This window comes from Loxodonta africana, chromosome X (genome assembly GCF_030014295.1).
Source record: "Loxodonta africana isolate mLoxAfr1 chromosome X, mLoxAfr1.hap2, whole genome shotgun sequence".
Lineage (NCBI taxonomy): Eukaryota > Metazoa > Chordata > Mammalia > Proboscidea > Elephantidae > Loxodonta > Loxodonta africana.
The window spans coordinates 161,251,314-161,269,275 of NC_087369.1; the positions used below are offsets into that span (position 1 = coordinate 161,251,314).

The following is a 17,962-nucleotide window of genomic DNA, read 5'->3' on the forward strand; positions in this document are numbered from 1 at the left end:
ATTACATCACCAGGGTTTCCAGCATATCTCCCAGGGAGCATTAAATCAAGGATCCAGAAGGCAAGGCAAAAACCCTCAAGTGGCTGAGGACTGAAGGGCCCACATACCCCAAGAAAGAATGGATCCAACTGAACTCCACCCTGCCCCTGAAGTCAGGACCAGAAAACCTCAGCCAAGGCTGTCAGGCCAAGAACACCCCCTTCATTTTCAACTCGGGGGGGTGGGCGGCTCAGGTCCACAGAGGGAGGGTATTCAAGCAGAGCCCGGTGTCAAGGCGAGGATCCAGAAGGATCACTTAACAGACTTCCAAACACGTAAGTAACCGGTTCTAGATTCACTCTGCCCTTGCGATCAGCCCTGGTAAACCCCAGGCAAGATCCCCGGATGTGGGGATCCCCGGATGCGGGGATCCCCGGATGCAGTGTTTCGCAAGATCGCCGGATGTGATGTTTTCGGACTTCCGCCTTGGGAGCCCGAGGTGTCACTGCTTCATCTGAGAGGGTAAGACTCAGGTCAGCAGAGGGAGGAGTACCAGGCCTTGCCAGGGGGCAAGGTTAGGGCCCTTAAGCAGGCCAGAGGGGACCTCCCATCCCAGACAGAGGGGGGTACTCAAAAAAACCTTCCGCGGCTGTCAGCACTGGAAGGTCATCGGCAGGCCCGTCAGGCAGTCGCCTACGTCAGGCCTCTCATGGAGACCGGGCTTGGCCTGAGGGGCACATCCTCAGGTCAGCATAAGGGAGGGGGTATAGGCCCTGCCAGGAGTAAATATGATTACTTTGAGGAAGGCTCAAAGTATCCTCCCGATCCCAGAACACACCCACAGGAACCCGCCCTGCCCCTTACGTCAGATCTCATAGATCCTGTGCAGCTCTGTCTCACTTCCACCTTGGTGGTCTAGTTAGACAAGGGTCATAGTCTGAGGGGTGTGGTCTCAAGCCAGCAGAGGAAAGAGTCCCAAGCCCGGACAGGAGTCAAGGGAAGGATGCTAAGGGTAGTCTGAGGGGTCCTCCTATCCCTGATAGAAAGGACTCCAGCCCCGTCCTGCCCCTGCTGTGAGCCCTGGGAGACCCCAGTCAGGGTTCCGGATATGATGTTTCCTCACTTCCGTCTTCAGAATTTAAGGGAGGTGTGGCTTTGTCTGACGGGGTCTGACGTGGGTTCTATGAGGGAGGAGTCAAGGTGACGCTGCTGAGGGCAGTCTGAGGGGGTCCGCCTACCCAACAGAGGGGACCCCAGCCCCAACCTGCCCATGCTGTCAGCCCTGGGAGGCCCCAGTCAGGGTCCCTGAATATATTTCCTCACTTCCGTCTTGGGAATCTGAGGGGAGTGTGGCTTTGTCTAAGGGGTCCTGACGTGGGTTTCGTGAGGAAGGAATCAAGGTGAGGCTGCTGAGGACACTTTGAGGGGTCCGCCTACCCAATAGAGGGGACCCCAGTCCCATCCTGCCCCTGTTGTCAGCCCTGGTACGACCAGGCAGGGTCCACGGGTGTGGTGTTTCCGCACAACTGTCTCGGGAATCTGAGAGAGGCGCAGCTTCATCTGAGGGGACCTGACGTGCGTTTGGTGGGGGAGGAGTCCCAGGCCCTACCAGGCGTCAACGTGAGGACCCTGAGGAAGGACTGAAGGGACCGCCCACTCCATACAGAGGGGGTCGCACTTTCTCCTTCAGGTTATTAGGGGACAGGCTGACCAGGAGGACAGGAGACCTGTGAGGCCCTAGAGCATCACCTAAAGAGAACAGTTATACATCACCCTTTGTCAGAGCCGCCAAGGTTGAGTTTCTCAGCTGTGGCCACTCACACTCTCCTTCTCTCCCTCAGGCCACCTACCCTCTTGCTCACACTCCTGCCTGCTGCACTCACAAGAGTCATCATGTCTCACAGTCAGAAGAGACAGCACTCCAAGTCTGAGTATCACCTTTGTTCCCAAAGAAACAAACAGGGCCTGGTGGATACAGAGGTCCCTGCAGCCGGGAAGAGGAAGGCCACTTCCTCCTCTTCCTGTCTTCTGATCCCAGGCACCTCTGAGGTGTCTGATCCTGGAGCCTGCTCCTCAACTGCTCTTGCAGCCGCTTCAACGAGCACACCAGGTGAGGGATCCAGATACAAAGAAGAGGAGGTTCCAAGCACCTCACGTAAGTCACCAGAATCTGAGGCCTTGCTCGGTGATACGCTAGACAAGAAGGTGGTTGATTTGGTGCAGTTCCTGAGTGTCAAGTATATAACAAAGAAGCCCATCACAAAGGCAGAGATGCTGAAGATGGCTGGCAAAGAGTACGAGGACCAATTCCCTGTGATCTTCAAGAAAGCCTGCGAGTGCTTGGAAGTGGTCTTTGGCATTGACGTGAAGAAAGTGGACCCTGCCAGCCATTCCTATGTCCTCACCAAAACGCTAGACCTCACCTACGACGGGATACTGAGTGATGACCAGGGCATCCCCAAGACCGGCTTCCTGATACTTATCCTGGGTGTGATCTTTATAGAAGGCAACCGTGTCCCTGAGGAGAAGCTATGGGAGGTGCTGAATATGATTGGGGTATATTCTGGCACCAAAGATTTCCTCTATGGAGAGCCCAGGAAGTTCATCACCAAAGATTTGGTGCAGGAAGGGTACCTGGATTACCAGCAGGTGCCCAACAGTGATCCTCCCTGCTATGAATTCCTGTGGGGTCCAAGAGCCTATGCAGAAACCAGCAAGATGAAAGTCCTGAAGTTTTTTGCCAAGGTCAATGGGGTTGATGCCAGTGCCTTTCCACCCTGGTATGAGGAGGCTTTGAGAGATGAGGAAGAGAGAGCCCGGGCCAGAATTGCTGCCACAGGTGGTACCACTGCCACGGCCACTTAAAGTTCCAGTGCTGCCTCCATTAGCTTCTCCATCCCCAAGCGAAGAATGAAGCAGATTTGTCTTGTTCTATATGGGTGACTTGGAGATTTATCATAATTTTTCCTTTTTGGTATTTGTCAAATGTTGTTCCTTTTCATAGAGTTAATTAGCTCAAGATGTAAGCTTATGAATGACACTAGTCACACATTTATTGCTGTTTAAGAGTAAGAGTTAATGCTATTTTGCAAAAACAAATTTGGAAGTCTTCCATCTTATTTTGTGATCTGAAATATGATAACATGGCACTAGAATAGGAATTTCCTGGCAAATGTGAAAGAGCTCAGCAGTAAAATAGATGAGCTCAAGAAATAGATGAGCTCGAGAAGTAGAGGGGAAAAAATGTAAAAGATGGTTAAGTTTTGGATTTCCTTATTGCTCTTAGTTGTCATTCTGTAAAATTAAAAGATACACATGGATTTGAATGGATGTCAGAGAAATTCAGTCTTAATAAATGAAAGAACCTGCTCACACGGGCTCATTTATTCCCCAGACATGAATTGAGCATCTGCTCTGTGGAAGGCACAGTGTTAGTGGGCGGATCCTGAGATAAACAAGATGCACCCCACACACAGAATTGTAGAGTCATGTTAGCAAGATGGTGAGACACCCTTAAGTCCTAAAGACCAACTGAAAAGAAGGCTTGGTGGGGGGACACTCAGGATGGGAGCAGTCAAGTGTAAATGCCCAGAATCAGGCAGTTTGGGACTCTGGGAAACTACCACTCCTTCTGTGGGAGGTGTCTTACAGTTGAGAGAAAAGCCTAGAATGTAAAATTGGTCTTAGCAGTTACTTCTGGATGGTGGATAAACCAGGGAGAAATTGCCACCTGAGACAGGTATGGGCGGTATCCTATGCTCTTGTCCCAGTGCAGCTCAACACAGTGCATGATGCACGAGGTGCTTTATACACATCATCTGCAGGGATTTCCTGAGAAGTAACGCTGCCAGTTTCTTAAGTGATGCCTGGAAGTCACCAGCCTGGCACCCTTTTCCCTGGCCTGGGAGAGCCAGAGCCCACTCCTTTATTTTATTTTATTCTGTTTTACTTTATTTTGTGATTTAGGTGAGAGTTTACAACTCAAGTTATTTTCTCATACAAAAATTTATACACATATTGTTATGTGACACTAGTTACAATCCCTATAATGTGACAGCACACTCCTCCTTTCCACCCTGGATTTCCTGTGTCCATTCAACCAGCTCCTGTCCCTTTCTGCCTTCTCATCTTGCCTCCAGACAGGAGCTGCCCATTTACTCTCGGGTATGTACTTGAGCTAAAAAGCACTCTCTTCACAAGTATCATTTTAAGACTTATAGTCCAGTCTAATCTTTGTCTCAAGAGTTGGCTTTGGGAATGGTTTCAGTTCTGGGTCAACAGAGAGTCCGGGGGCCATGGCTTTGAGGGTTCCTCTAGTCAGAGCCCACTTCTTTAAAAAGACAGCTTATTTAGGCTATCTTGGGGGTAAGACTTTGGGTCTGGGTGATATGAATGCAAATAGTGCTTGAGATGGAATAGCTGGGACGGAGGGAAGGTGTTCACCTTTGACTCAAATTCTAGGTTTGAGTTACAGTCAGCTGATGAAGACTCCCCAACACCCAAATTAAATAAGCTATCAGCTAAGGGAAAGTTTACTAAGTTTTATTTACAAAGCAGCATTTTTGCTGATTTGGTGTGCCACTTTCCACAGTGCTACAAGTTTTCTGAGATGTCCTGGGTAACAACAAAAAATAAATTTCCAGAGGAGAGGGTGGGAGGGTCTGTGGTCAAAATAATATTTGAAACAACTGCTGTTCATTAAAGATCCAATATATGCCAGGCACATTATATACATTCCGCCAGTCCTATAAGACAGGGCTTGCCAAGCCCACTTCATAGATGAAGAACCTAAGGCTCACAGCCCTTGGCAATTTGCCCAATATCAGATGACTAGTAAGTAACAGGGCTGGGACTAGTCTCCTGGCCGAATTCATCTAGAGCCCATGCTGTTCCTACTCCCAGCCTGAGGCAGACCTTCTGTCTCTTAATTCATTTATCTTCTCACTGCTCCATAACGTCTCTCAGGCAACAAGGTATTAAAAACAGACCTAAAGTAGGGTTTCTAAGGAGCAGTTGGTAGATTCAAACTGCTGACCTTTTGGTTAGAAGCCAAGGTCTTAACCACTGTGCCAGTAGGGCTCCAAAGAAGGAAGGTAACAATGAGAATAATATACAACTTGGGGATTGTTTGCAGACTTTATTTATCTGGGGTCCTCCTGCCCCGAGCCATGGGGTTCCTTGAGAGCTGACTCTGCCCAGGGGCCAGTAATTTTGTCCAGTCCCCACACTCCCCCTGGTCTTCCCCAGTGTGCCCCCCTCTCTCACTCTGGAGCCTGGCCTGCTGACCAGCTCTTCCCTGCCTCCAACTCTGAAGGCTGTGCTCTGCTTCAGTGGGACAGCCCAGAATCACCTGCCCTCCCCTGACACTGAGCATTCCTACTCCCTGCAGAAGTCCCCCGGATGCCCCATCCCTCACCCTGGAAGCCCTGTGATAGCAACAGCCCCTTTGACATCAAAGTTCACTTTGGATACTGATGTTTAGACACCTGGTCATCCCCCCGAGCACCTTCAACACACTCTCAAAGTGTTTTTCAAATGGGTTGGTGGATAGAGTGATTTTGCCCATAATCTACTGGTTCTTGGGACATAACCCTGGAGTTAGAAAGAGGGTTTTTGAAGCAACTCTGATATTTAAAGTAGGATTTTAATGGGGTAGCTTATTTGAAACTGGCTGCTGAACACGTACACAGATGAATAAGCTTACATAGTGGTCAAAACTCAAAGCCTCCCTCATAAGTGGGAGTCCCTCAGTGATGCAAAGGGTTAGGACACTTGCCTGCTAACTTAAAGGTTGGAGGTTCAAGACTACCCAGATGTGCCTCAGAAGAAAGGCCTGGCAGTCTACTTCTCAAAAATCAGCCATTGAAAACCCTATGGAACACAGTTCTACTCTGACATACATGGGGTTACCGTGAGTCGGAGTCAACTCGTCAGCAACTGGTACTGGTATCCTCGTGAGTGGTAAATAAGGAAAGACCACAGGAAGCACTACATAAACAAACATCTATGGAGGCTGAATTTCTAAGAACCCTGGAATCCTCCTAGGAGGTGAACAATGGTTCCTTGGTGGACACACTACCTCTGATTAAAAAAGAAAAAAATAATTAACCCTTCTACTACCTTTTGTCCATGTACCTACCTGCCCCACAGAAAAATCCTGATTTGCAGCATGCCAAAACGGCACCAGTGCAGGTGTTTTCAGGCATGTTCAGCCACATAGAGGGTGGCAGAGACTCACAAATTAGGATTTTGACCTTATATCAAAAGGAAGGAGAAAATTGAGGTTATAGAGATTATTGCAAAAAGGCAGTAAAGTGCTATTGAGTAAAAAAAAAAAAAAAAGAGTGAACCCTTTCTGCTAACATTTAGAGGATGCTTTGAAAATTAAATATGATCCTCTGTTTGGAAGCACCTGTCACATGGTAGGCACTTGAAAAAGTTGGAGAATTTCAAGGCTTGGCCTTTTCAGAAACTCCCCCAAGAAATAAAGAAGGTTATGGTCACCACAAATGATAACAGTTGCTTTTTATTGAGCACCTATTATGTTAACAGTGTATGGGAAAGACTGCAGTGATCACCTACATCTTGTCTTCCTCTCCTTCTTGGGCACATGGGAAGACTACATTGCCAGTCCACTTGTACTTATGAAGGAGCCAGTACGCCATTCCTATGCTTTCCCTTCCATTTAGCGACAAACACGGTGACCCCATGTTTGTCTGTACAACATGCAAACAGACTAGGTCCCATGGGTCACCTTATAGCCGAGAGCTCTGTCAACCCACATCAGAATTTATGTGTACAAAAAAAATAAAAGTTGTGGTAAGCCATTCAAGTTTCAGGTTTTCTCTGCTATACACTGTTACCATTTCTGTTGTTAGGCTTATTTAAATATTTTAATTGCAAAGGTAATATCGCATATATACTTAACGCAAAACAATTTAAAACTACAGATGAATTACAATTCTCCTCTTTATAAAACTCTTCCAAAAATTCAGCCCCCTCCTCAGGGGTAATCACAATTAACAACCTGGTGGCATTATTTTAAAGCTGATTCTAGGCATTTTCATAGATAGATATAGTATAAAAATGTTTAGATATAGTATAAAAATGTTTTTTTTAAATATACATAGGTAATAATATACATATTCATCTGCCACTCACCTTTGCCACTTAATAAAATGGATGCAGGATCCAATAGCATCACTAGGGGGGTGCAGACTGCACCAGGTGACAATGTCAACAGGGAGTGACACCAAAATGACTGTCTATAAAACTTTTGCGCAGTGTTTCAGCAGAAATGTATTAACTTTTATTAAAAAATCCCTGTAGTTAGTTATAAGAACAAAAGCATTTTTAATAAGCCCAGCTTACATGTATCAATATACCTACAAGGCTAAAATTCTATGCTAATCAACTTTTTGAACCTTCTAATGAGCTCTGTGGGAGCTGTCATTATTACCCAATTACAAAGACGACTTGAATCACGTGATTTTGTCTGCACACACTGTTGCTTTTGTTGCTCCTAGTGTTTTTACAGTCACTGATTTTGTCAAATTTTCCGGTGTCTCATCTACAATATTCTGGTAATTAGTATTTGTGAACCTATTTATCAACTTTTTTGAGAATTAAGTAGTAATTAAAGGAAAAGGAGAAAAATAAAAAAAGGCTTCCACTTAGTTACTAATAACGTTGTAACTAATAATGTTGTAATTCAATGTAGACAGATTTTACAAAACAATTTTCCTCGTACTCATATAAAACCCAAACCAAACCCGTTGCCCTTGAGTCGATGACAACTCACAGCTACCCTATAGGACAGAGTAGAACTGCCCCATAGGGCTTCCAAGGAGTGGCTGGTGGATTCGAACTGACCTTTTGGTTAGAAGCCAAGCACCACCATGGCTCCAATATTCATAAAATCTAAGAAAAGTTAAACAATTATATTTATCACATTTTACTCTATGATTAGAATTGATAATAAATATTACGAAGGATCCTGTATGGTCTGGTACCGGAAGAGGTCCGTGGGGGTGGGGGGGTGGGGGAGTGACACCATGAGTTACTGCACTGGGTAACACCAACCCTGGTGATACCACTGGCAAGATCTTTCCATAACAACACATATAGATACGCCTTACTTTTGTAACTACTCCCTAGAATTCTAAAGTATGTATGTGCCACAGCTACTTAAACCATTCTCCTCCTGATGGACAGATAACTTATCTCCCAGTTTTTTGCGATGGTTACTAGAATCGAAATCAACATATTTGAACATGAACTCTTGGGAAAATGTGTATTTTTTCTCATAAGAAAGATGTACTAATGTAGAAATAGGATTAAAATAGAAAGGGTGTGAGCATTTTAAGTTTTTATAAATATTGAAGAAATTTTATTCCGAAAATGCTATACCTATTCATTTTCTCACAAGTTAATATATGTGAACATGCTCACAAATATTTTATCAATCTTTTAAATTTTGGCCTAAATTATAGATAAAAAATACCGATCCACTTTTCATCTTTATTTCATTGTTTTCTGATTAAGTTAAGCAAAAACTTAACTTTGATCCCTCACTCATATACAGTGATATCCTAAGTAACAGGATTTCTCTGGAAATGACCTAAAATTCTGAAATGTCAACAAGACATTGTACCTTTACTATGAGAAGCAAGGATTCAGTCAGAATGACCAGGAGCTAGGAGATGGGACCTAACAAGACAGCCTCAGCTAGTGAAAGATACTGGGTGAATCCAGGGGCGAGTCTGACAGTGTCCACGAGAGACCACATGCAAAACTACATCTAGAGAGCCCAAGGCAGGCTAGCACTAAGAGCTCTGAGTCCACAGTTCAGCATTGGTTGGAGAAGGGACCAGAAGGAGAGAAGGTGGAGGCTAGAAGAGGGTACAGGACAACTTATGTGAATAGGCTTAGGAAATGTCTGAATCATCACTGCCAGCTGGAAGTTGCAGGGCGACCTGATTGGGCAGGTTTATCCTATCTCGGAATTCCCTTACCTGCTTTCAGGAAGAGTATAGCTTATCCCCTGCATCACTTTGGGTGAACTGCAGCATCTCTAGGCTACTCTAGTAGTCCAGTGCTCCCTTACCAGTGTTCCAGCGCCAGCAGCTGTCTCGAGGCTGAGCGGAGGCTGCTATTTTTTTCCCTGTGTACAGCAAGGTTGGGGCTACATGAGTGGGTTGAAGACTGATGCCAGATTTGAGGCATGCCACAAATACCAATAAACAATGGAAAGGAGCAGTATAGCAGCAAGGAAGGGGAAATTGGAGTAGGAATGCCTTGGGACTAATTACATCGTGGCTCTGAAGATAAAGGGCTGGATGTGGGCATGTCTTGAAAAATGACTCAGACAGTATCCCCAGCTCAGACTGCCACCCTTGGTTTCTGAACTCTGGACACACCAGAGGGCAGGTGTCCTGTGGCTGATTGCTGTCCTACATTGTCAACAGATACTGTCTGGGACAGAGGGTCGGCCCAAGGTATAGATATTTGTGGGGTGGATGGAAAACCCATGGAGATGGCACACTCCCCTGTTAAACTGAGTGGTGGTGACGGGGATGTGTGTGGTCCAATTCAGGAAGCATCATCTACCATCCTGTTTACAGCATCCCCACCTCCAAGGTGGTGTTTGAGCCTGTGGAAGACATATCCCTAATGACGCCCTAGTGAGAGCTTCCCCACAGGAATGCTGAAGTTAAGTGAGCAATTGCAGCACTTTGGGTTTCTTCCATGGAAGTAGAGGGCTCAGGCAGGGGGCAGAATCCATATTTTGAATCAGTGAATGTGACCCTCTGGTACTTTGATTATTTCATTCATCCAGCAAACATTTATGGAATACATGCTGAGGGAAAACAGAAGAAAAGGACAAGGCATTTAATTCAGGCTGTGGATTGGAGGATGTTGAAGAGGAGAGATTTGAGAGAGTTTTAGGAAGTTAGCAACTGTGAAATGGTATGGCAGAAACTACAATGATTCAGAGTTCTGAAGATTGGCTCACTAGGTAGAAGCTGCCCTTCCATTTTGAGACTGAGGATAAAGGAGGAAGAGTTGGTGGTGATTTGAGTTAGAGGTAGAGATGAGGAAGGGTATGGAGGATGGGGTTAGTCTGGGCCATGTAGATGGTGCAGTTCCATTGCTGTCCAGGTGGAGCTACCTGGTGGGCAGTAAGAAACATGGCCCTTAAGATCAGAGAAAAGTTCTGGGCTGTAGATTAGATTAGGCTACATCAATAGAGGTCATTTGAGAGTATTAAAACAAACAAACAAACAAACAAACCAAACCCATGGCCATCAAGTCAATACTAACTCACGGTGACTTCAGGTGTTACAGAGTAGAATTGCTCCATGGGGTTTTCTTGGCTATAATCTCTATGTGGAAGCAGATCACCAGGGCGTTCTTCCGTAGTGCTCCTGGGTAGGTTCAAACTGTCAACCTTTAGGTTAATACTGAGTGCAAACCTTTTAGGATATCCGAGGACCTTATTTAACGTGGTCTACATACTATTTTTTTTTTACATACTATAGGATACCATTCCTCTCCTGCAAACACAGTTGGTAATCAAAATCATGCAAAGTTTAATAAATCCAGAAACTCAATCAGAGAAAATTTTTCCTGTATTTCATACACACACACACACACACACACACACACACGAGGTCACTATGAGTCAGAACTGACTTGACGGCAACTAACAACGGCAACCACAATATATAACATAACATATATACATACACATGAGTAGTCCCCGACTTACCATGTATTCGAGTTATGACGAACCATACTTAACTGTCCATTTTGTTTGTTTCTTTTGGGGTACCTCTTATCATTAGTAACATGTACTGCAGACAATGTTGCAGTGTGTAATTTGCTGATGTTATTCTCAAATGCTCATTCACAGATATTTAATTTTAGGATTTACTGTTCAAAACACCACCATATAGATTTAGTTTCCTAAATAAAATCGGGGGCTTCAGTTGCTTGAAAACATGGACCCAAACACTGATCACTTTGCTAAAGTCGATAGGCAGATTCAGGAAGCAGTGAGATGTTACCGCGAAGCACATGAAGGAAAAAGGAAAGGACCATACAGTTAACTCTTACTAATTTTCTGACTAGAAAAGACATCCATATTCCCAGGGATAATCCAGATGGTCCAGATCCTTACACAAGCTGGAGTTATTACTGCAACTGACAAAATACCAACATTGTCTAACTTTTCTTCATCATCAGAGTAAATTTGGATTTGTGTATTTTTATGTATGTATGTATTAAAATATATCTGTTAAAGGTTTATGTTTCCAACCCTCAAGGACAAAGATTAGATTTATAAAATGCTGATAATAAAAGGCTATTAACAACGAAAACTACAAAAAAGAAAATGAGGTATTCAGCTTACGTCAGAACTGACTTATGACTGAGTTGTTGCAACGGAACCCCATTGTAAATTGGGGACTACCTGTATGTCCATTAACTGCCTGTGTATTTGTGGCTCATAGTGTATATACAGCTATATACCACGAATTTTCACATTTGCTATCTCAGGTCTTGGTATCTTTTGTCTATTCTTGGTATCCTTGGGCCAAAGCTGAGCTTACAACTACTGATACCCAGATACTTATCCTCTCTCACCTAGTGTGTTTTGCTTTAGGCACTGACTAAAGATGGAACTTTGATTGGGATTGCATTAAATCTATGGATTCCCTTGAGTAGTACTGACATCTTAACAATGTTAAGTCTTCCAATCCATGAACACAGAATGTATCTACATTTATTTACATCTTCTTTAATCTCTTGCAGTAGTGTTTTATAATTTTCATTGTAAAAGTCCTGGATACTTTATTATTTTAGATACTACTGTAAATGGAATTGTTTTCTTTATTTCTTTTTAAGGTTGCTCATTGCTGGTATATAAAAACCCAAATGATTTTTGTGCTGATCTTTTACCCTGCAACTTTGCTGAATTCCTCTATTACATCTTGTAGATTCTTTGAGGTTTTCTATATATAGGATCACATCGTCTGCCAACAGGGATACTTTTACTTCTTCCTTCCCAATTCAAGTACCTTTCCTTTTTCTTGCCTATTGTCTGCTAAGAACAATTTCATTTTATTTGGATCTACAATCAACACCCATGGAAGCAGCAGTCAAGAAGTCAAAGGACATATTGCACTGGGCAAATCTGCTGCAAAAGACCCCTGTCTTAGTCATCTAGTGCTGCCGTAACAGAAATACCACAAGTGGATAGCTCCAACAAAGAGAAGTCCATTCTCTCACAGTCCGGTAGGCTAGAAGTCTGAATTCAGGGCACCAGCTTCAGGGGAAGGCTTTCTCTATCAGCTCTGAAGGAAGGTCCTTGTGATGAATCAGTCTCCCCTTGGTCTGGGAGCGTCTCAGCACAGGAACCTCAGATCCAAAGGACACACTCTGCTCCTGGCACTGCTTTCTTGGTGGTATGAGGTCCTCCTGTCTTTCTGCTCGATTCTCTCTTTTATATCTCAACAAGATTGGCTTAAGATACTATCTAATCTTGTATATCTCATCAATATAACTGCCACTAATCCATCTCATTTCATCATAGTGATAGGATTTACAAAACATAGGGAAATCCCATAAAATGGTGAACAGTGACACAATACTGGAACTTATGGCTCAGCTAAGTTGACAGATATTTTGGGGGGGGACAATTCAATCCATGACATCCCCTTTAAACTATTAAAAAGCAAAGATGTCACTTTGAGGACTAAGGCGCTCCTGACCCAAACCATGGTATTTTCAATCACCTCAAATGTACTCGAAAGCTGGACCATGAATAAGGAAGATCGAAGAACTGATGCCTTTGAATTATGGTGTTGGTTAAGAATATTGAATACACTACGGCCTGCCAGAAGAATAAACAAATCTGTCTTGGAAAAAAGTATAGCCAGAATGCTCCTTGAAAGTAAGAATGGTGAGATTTCGTCTCATGTAGTTTGGACCTGTTATCAGGAGGGGCCAGTCCCTAGGGCAGGACATTATGCTTCATGAAGTAGAGGATCAGTGAAAAAGACGAAGATCCTCAACAAGATGGATTGACACAGCGGCTGCACCATCCTCATAACGATTGTAAGGATGGTGCAGGATTGGGCAAATCTTTCGTTCTGTTGCACATATGATCGCTTTGAGTCAAAACTGACTCAATGGCACCTACCAACAACATCATTCTGCCTAGGACTTTCAGTACCATATTGAATAGCAGTGGTGACAGCAGACATCTTTGTCTTGTTCCCAATCTCAAAGGGAAACCTCTCAATCTTTCTTCACTGAGTATAATGTTGGCTTTCTTCACTGAGTATAATGTTGGCTGTTGGTTTTTCATAAATGCCTTTAATCATATTGAAGAATTTATGGAAAACAACTTTATCAGTTAAAGTACAATACTTATGTGTAGTTTCTCTTACCTTTAGTCTTACAGATTCATTTACAAAGTTACTTAGTTTAGGAAACTTTTCCCCGGTAGCTTTCAATGAGGTAGTTTCATACATTTGTAGTACAATTAAACTGGTTTGTTGCATTGTGCATTCCATCCTAGGAGCTCCTGACCTCCTACATTTTTTTTTTTAATTTGAATGCATTGAGGCTTACTCTTTGTGCTGGAAAGTTCTATGGGCTTTGACAAATGCAGCGTCATATATCCACCATTACAATATCTCACAGAATATTTGAACCACCTTCAAATATTCCTATCCTCACAGCTAGACCAATAAGCAACATCATGATAAACAGAAAAAAGATTGAAGTTGTCAGAAATTTCATTTTACTTGGACCTACAATCAACACCCATGGAAGCAGCAGTCAAGAAATCAAATGACACACTGCATTGGGCAAATCTGCTGCAAAGGACCTCTTTAAAGTGTTGAAAAGCAAAGATATCACCTTGAGGACTAGGATGCGCCTGACCCAAGCCATGGTGTTTTCAATTGCCTTGTATGCAGGCAAAAGCTGGATGATGAATAAGAACGAAGAATTGAGTCCTTTGAATTGTAGTGTTGGTGAAGAATAATGAATACACCATGGACTGCCAAAATAATGAATAAATCTGTCTTGGAAGAAGTATAACCAGAAAGCTCCCTAGAGGCAAAGATGGTGAGATTACATCTTACATACTTTGGGCCTGCTATCAGGAGGGATCAGTCCCTGGAGAAGGACATCATGCTTGGTAAAGTACAAGGTCAGCATAAAAGAGGAAGACCTTGGATGAGATGAACTGACACAGTGGCTGCAACGATGGGCTCAAGCATAATGACGACTGTAAGAATGGCACAGGGCAGGGCAGTGTTTTGTTCTGTTGTGCACGGAGTCTCTATGAGTCGGAACTGACTTGAGGGCACGTAATAACAACAACAACAAAATATTCCTAGTGCTTCACCTATTCAATCCTTATCCTTTTCTTCCCGGATCCCCAGCAATCACTGATCTTTATACCACCTCTCTATTTTTGACTTTTCCAGAATGTCATATAATTGGAATCATACAATATGTAACCTTTTCACAATTGCTTCTTTTGCTCAGCAATATGAATTTAAGATTCATCTATGTCATTTTGTGGCTTGATAGCTCATTACATTTCTTCGCTAAATAATATTCCAATGTACCACAGTTTTTCAATTCACATACTGAAGGACATCTTGGTTATTCCAGTATTTGGTGATTATGAATAAAACTGCTATACACATCTGCATATAGATTTTTGTGTGGGCATATGTTTTCAGTTTAATTGGGTAAATACCTAGGAGTACAACTGCTAGATCATATGGTAAGATTCTGTTCAGAAGAAACTGCCAAACTCTCTTCCAAAGTGGCTATGTCATCTTGCCTTCTCACTAACAATGAATGAGAGTTCCTGTTGCTTCGTATTTATATCAATTGATATTTTCAGCTTTTTTGGATTTCAGCATTTTGAAATGTGTCTGTCACTTTGTCGGGAACTTCATTTGCTGATATGGCAGGACTCAAAATGAGTAGAGACAGCTGTAAACATCCATTACTAATCAAAATTTGAAATGTACAAAGCAGGAATCTAGGATAATTACAAGTTGTCAAAAATGAAATGGAATGCATAAATATTGATATCCTAGGGTTAGTGAACTGAAATGGACTGGTATTGGCCATTTTGAATCAGGCAATCACATGGTCTACTATGCCAGGAATAACAAATTGAAGAGAAATGGCATCACATTCATCATCAAAAAGAACATTTCAAGATCTATCTTGAAGTATGATCTGTCAATGATAGGATAATATCCATATGCCTACGACAAAGGCCAGTTAATATGACTATTATTCAAATTTATGCACCAACCACTAAGGCCAAAGTTGAAGAAACTGAACAATTTTTACCAACTTCTTCAGTCAGAAATTGATCAAACATGCAATCAACACGCATCAATAATTACTGGCAACTGGAATGAGAAAAGTTATAAACAAAAAAGGATCGGTAGTTGGAAAATTCAGCCTTGGTGATAGAAATGATGCCGGAGATCTCATGATAGAATTTTGCAACACCAAGAACTTCTTCACTGGAAATATCTTTTTTCAACAACATAGTGACTATACACGTGGACTTTGCCAGATGGAATACACAGGAATCAAATTGACAACATCTGTGCAAGGAGATGATGGAAAAGCTCAATACCATCAGGCAGAAAAAGGCTAGGGACTGACTGTAGAACAGACTATTAATTGCTCATATGCAAGTTCAAGTTGAGGCTGAAGAAAATTAGAACAAGTCCACCATAGCCAAAGTAAGGCCTTGAGTATATCCCACCTGAATTTAGAGACCATCTCAAGAATAGATCTGACACATTGAGCTCTAACGACTGAAGACCAGAAGAGTTGTAGAATGACATCAAGGACTTTATACGTGAAGAAAGCAAGAGGTCACTAAAAAGACAGGAAAGAATGAAAAGACCAAAATGCATGTCAGAAGAGACTCTGAAAGTTGCTCCTGAAGGTAGAGTAGCTAAAGCAAAAAGAAGAAATGATGAAGTAAAAGAGCTGAACAGAAGATTTCAAAGGGCAGCTCGAGAAGATACAGTCAAGTATTATAGTTAAATGTACAGAGATCTGGAGATAGAAAACCAAAAGGGAAGAACACTCTCGGCATTTCTCAAGCTGAAAGAACTGAAGAGAAAATTCAAGCCTCGAGTTACAATAGCGAAAGATTCTGTGAGCAAAATACTAAATGACACAGGAAGCAACAAAAGAAGATGGAAGGAATACAGAGTCACTGTACCAAAAAAGAATTGGTCGACATTCAACCATTTCAGGAGGGAGCACACGACCAAGAACCAATGACACTGAAGGAAGAGGTCTAAACTGCACTGAAGGCACTGGCTAAAAACAGGGCTCCAGGAATCGATGAAATACCAGTTGAGGTGCTTCAACAAAGGGATGGAGTGCTAGAGGTACTCGCTCATCTATGTGAAGAAATTTGGAAGACAGTTACCTGGCCACCTGACTAGAAGAAATCCATATTTGTACTCATTTCAAAGAAAGAAGATCCAGCAGAATATGGAAATTATCAAACAATATCATTAATATCATACATAAGTAAAATTTTGCTGAAGATCATTCAAAAGCGGTTACAGCAATACATTGGCAGGGAACTGTAAGAAGTTCAAGCTGGATTCAGAAAAGGACATGGAACAAGAGATATGATTGCTGATGTCAGATGAATCCTGGCTGAAAACAGAAAATACCAGAAAGATGTTTACCTGTGATTTATTAACTACGTAAAGGCATTTGACTGTGGGGACCATAAATTACGGATAACACTGATAAGAACGGGAATTCCAGAACACTTAATTGTGCTCATGAGCAATCTGTAGATAGGCCAAAAGGCAGCTGTTCGAAGAGAACGTGGGGATACTGCATGGTTTCAAGTCAAGAAAGGTGTGCATCAGGGTTGTATCCTTTCACCATACTTATTTAATTTGTATGCTGAGCAAATAATCTGAGACACTGGATTATACGAAGAATGTAGCATTAGGATCGGAGGAAGACTCATTAACAACCTGCGTTATGCAGATGACAACCTTGCTTGCTTAAAGTAAAGAGGACCTGAAGCACTTACTGATGAAGACCAAAGACCACAACCTTCTATATGGATTATACCTCAACATAAAACAAAAGTCCTCACAACTGGACCAATAAGCAACATCATGATCAATGGAGAAAAGACTGAAGTTGTCAAGGATTTCATTTTACTTGGATCCACAATCAACACCCATGGAAGCAGAAGCCAAGAAATCAAATGACACACCGTACTGGACAAATCTGCTGCAAAAGACCTCTTTAGAGTATTAAAGAAGAGGGATGCCACTTTGAGGACCACGGTGGCACTGACCCAAGCTATGGCGTTTTCAATTGCCTTGTATGCATGTAAGAGCTGGACAATGAATAAGGAAGATCAAAGAAAAATTGACGCCTTTGAATTATGGTGTTGGTGAAGAATATTGAATATACCATGGAGTGCCAAAAGAACGAACAAATCTGTCTTGGAAGAAATACAACTAGAATGCTCCTTAGAAGCATGGATGGCGAGACTGTGTCTCACATACTTTGGACATGTTAACAGGAGTGAACAGTCCCTGGAGGACATTATGCTTGGTAAAGTAGAGGGTCAGTGAAAAAGAGCAAGATCCTCAACAAGATGGATTGACACAGTGGCTGCAACAATGGGCTCAAGCATAACAACCATCACGAAGACAGTGCAGGACCAGGCAGTGTTTTGTTCTGTTGTACATAGGGTCACTATGACTCAGAACTGACTCTTCAGCACCTAACAACAACAATAAAATATGTATAGTGGTATCTAATTATTGTTTTAATTCACAATTCTCTAATGACAAATGACATTGAGCATCTTTTCATATGTTCACTTGCCTATGTTCCTTGGTGAGGTGTTTTTTCAAATATTTAGCCCATT

The 17,962-nt window shown here is 42.6% G+C and overlaps 1 protein-coding gene across 1 annotated transcript; it reads left to right on the forward strand.

The window, feature by feature from the left end:
- Nucleotides 1–400: 400 nt before the first annotated feature.
- LOC100664030 (putative MAGE domain-containing protein MAGEA13P) lies at nucleotides 401–2,922 on the forward strand. Its single transcript, XM_064278487.1, is given in 2 exon segments — nucleotides 401–501; nucleotides 1,821–2,922. Coding segments are annotated over 2 exon segments (1,203 nt in total).
- Nucleotides 2,923–17,962: the final 15,040 nt, after the last annotated feature.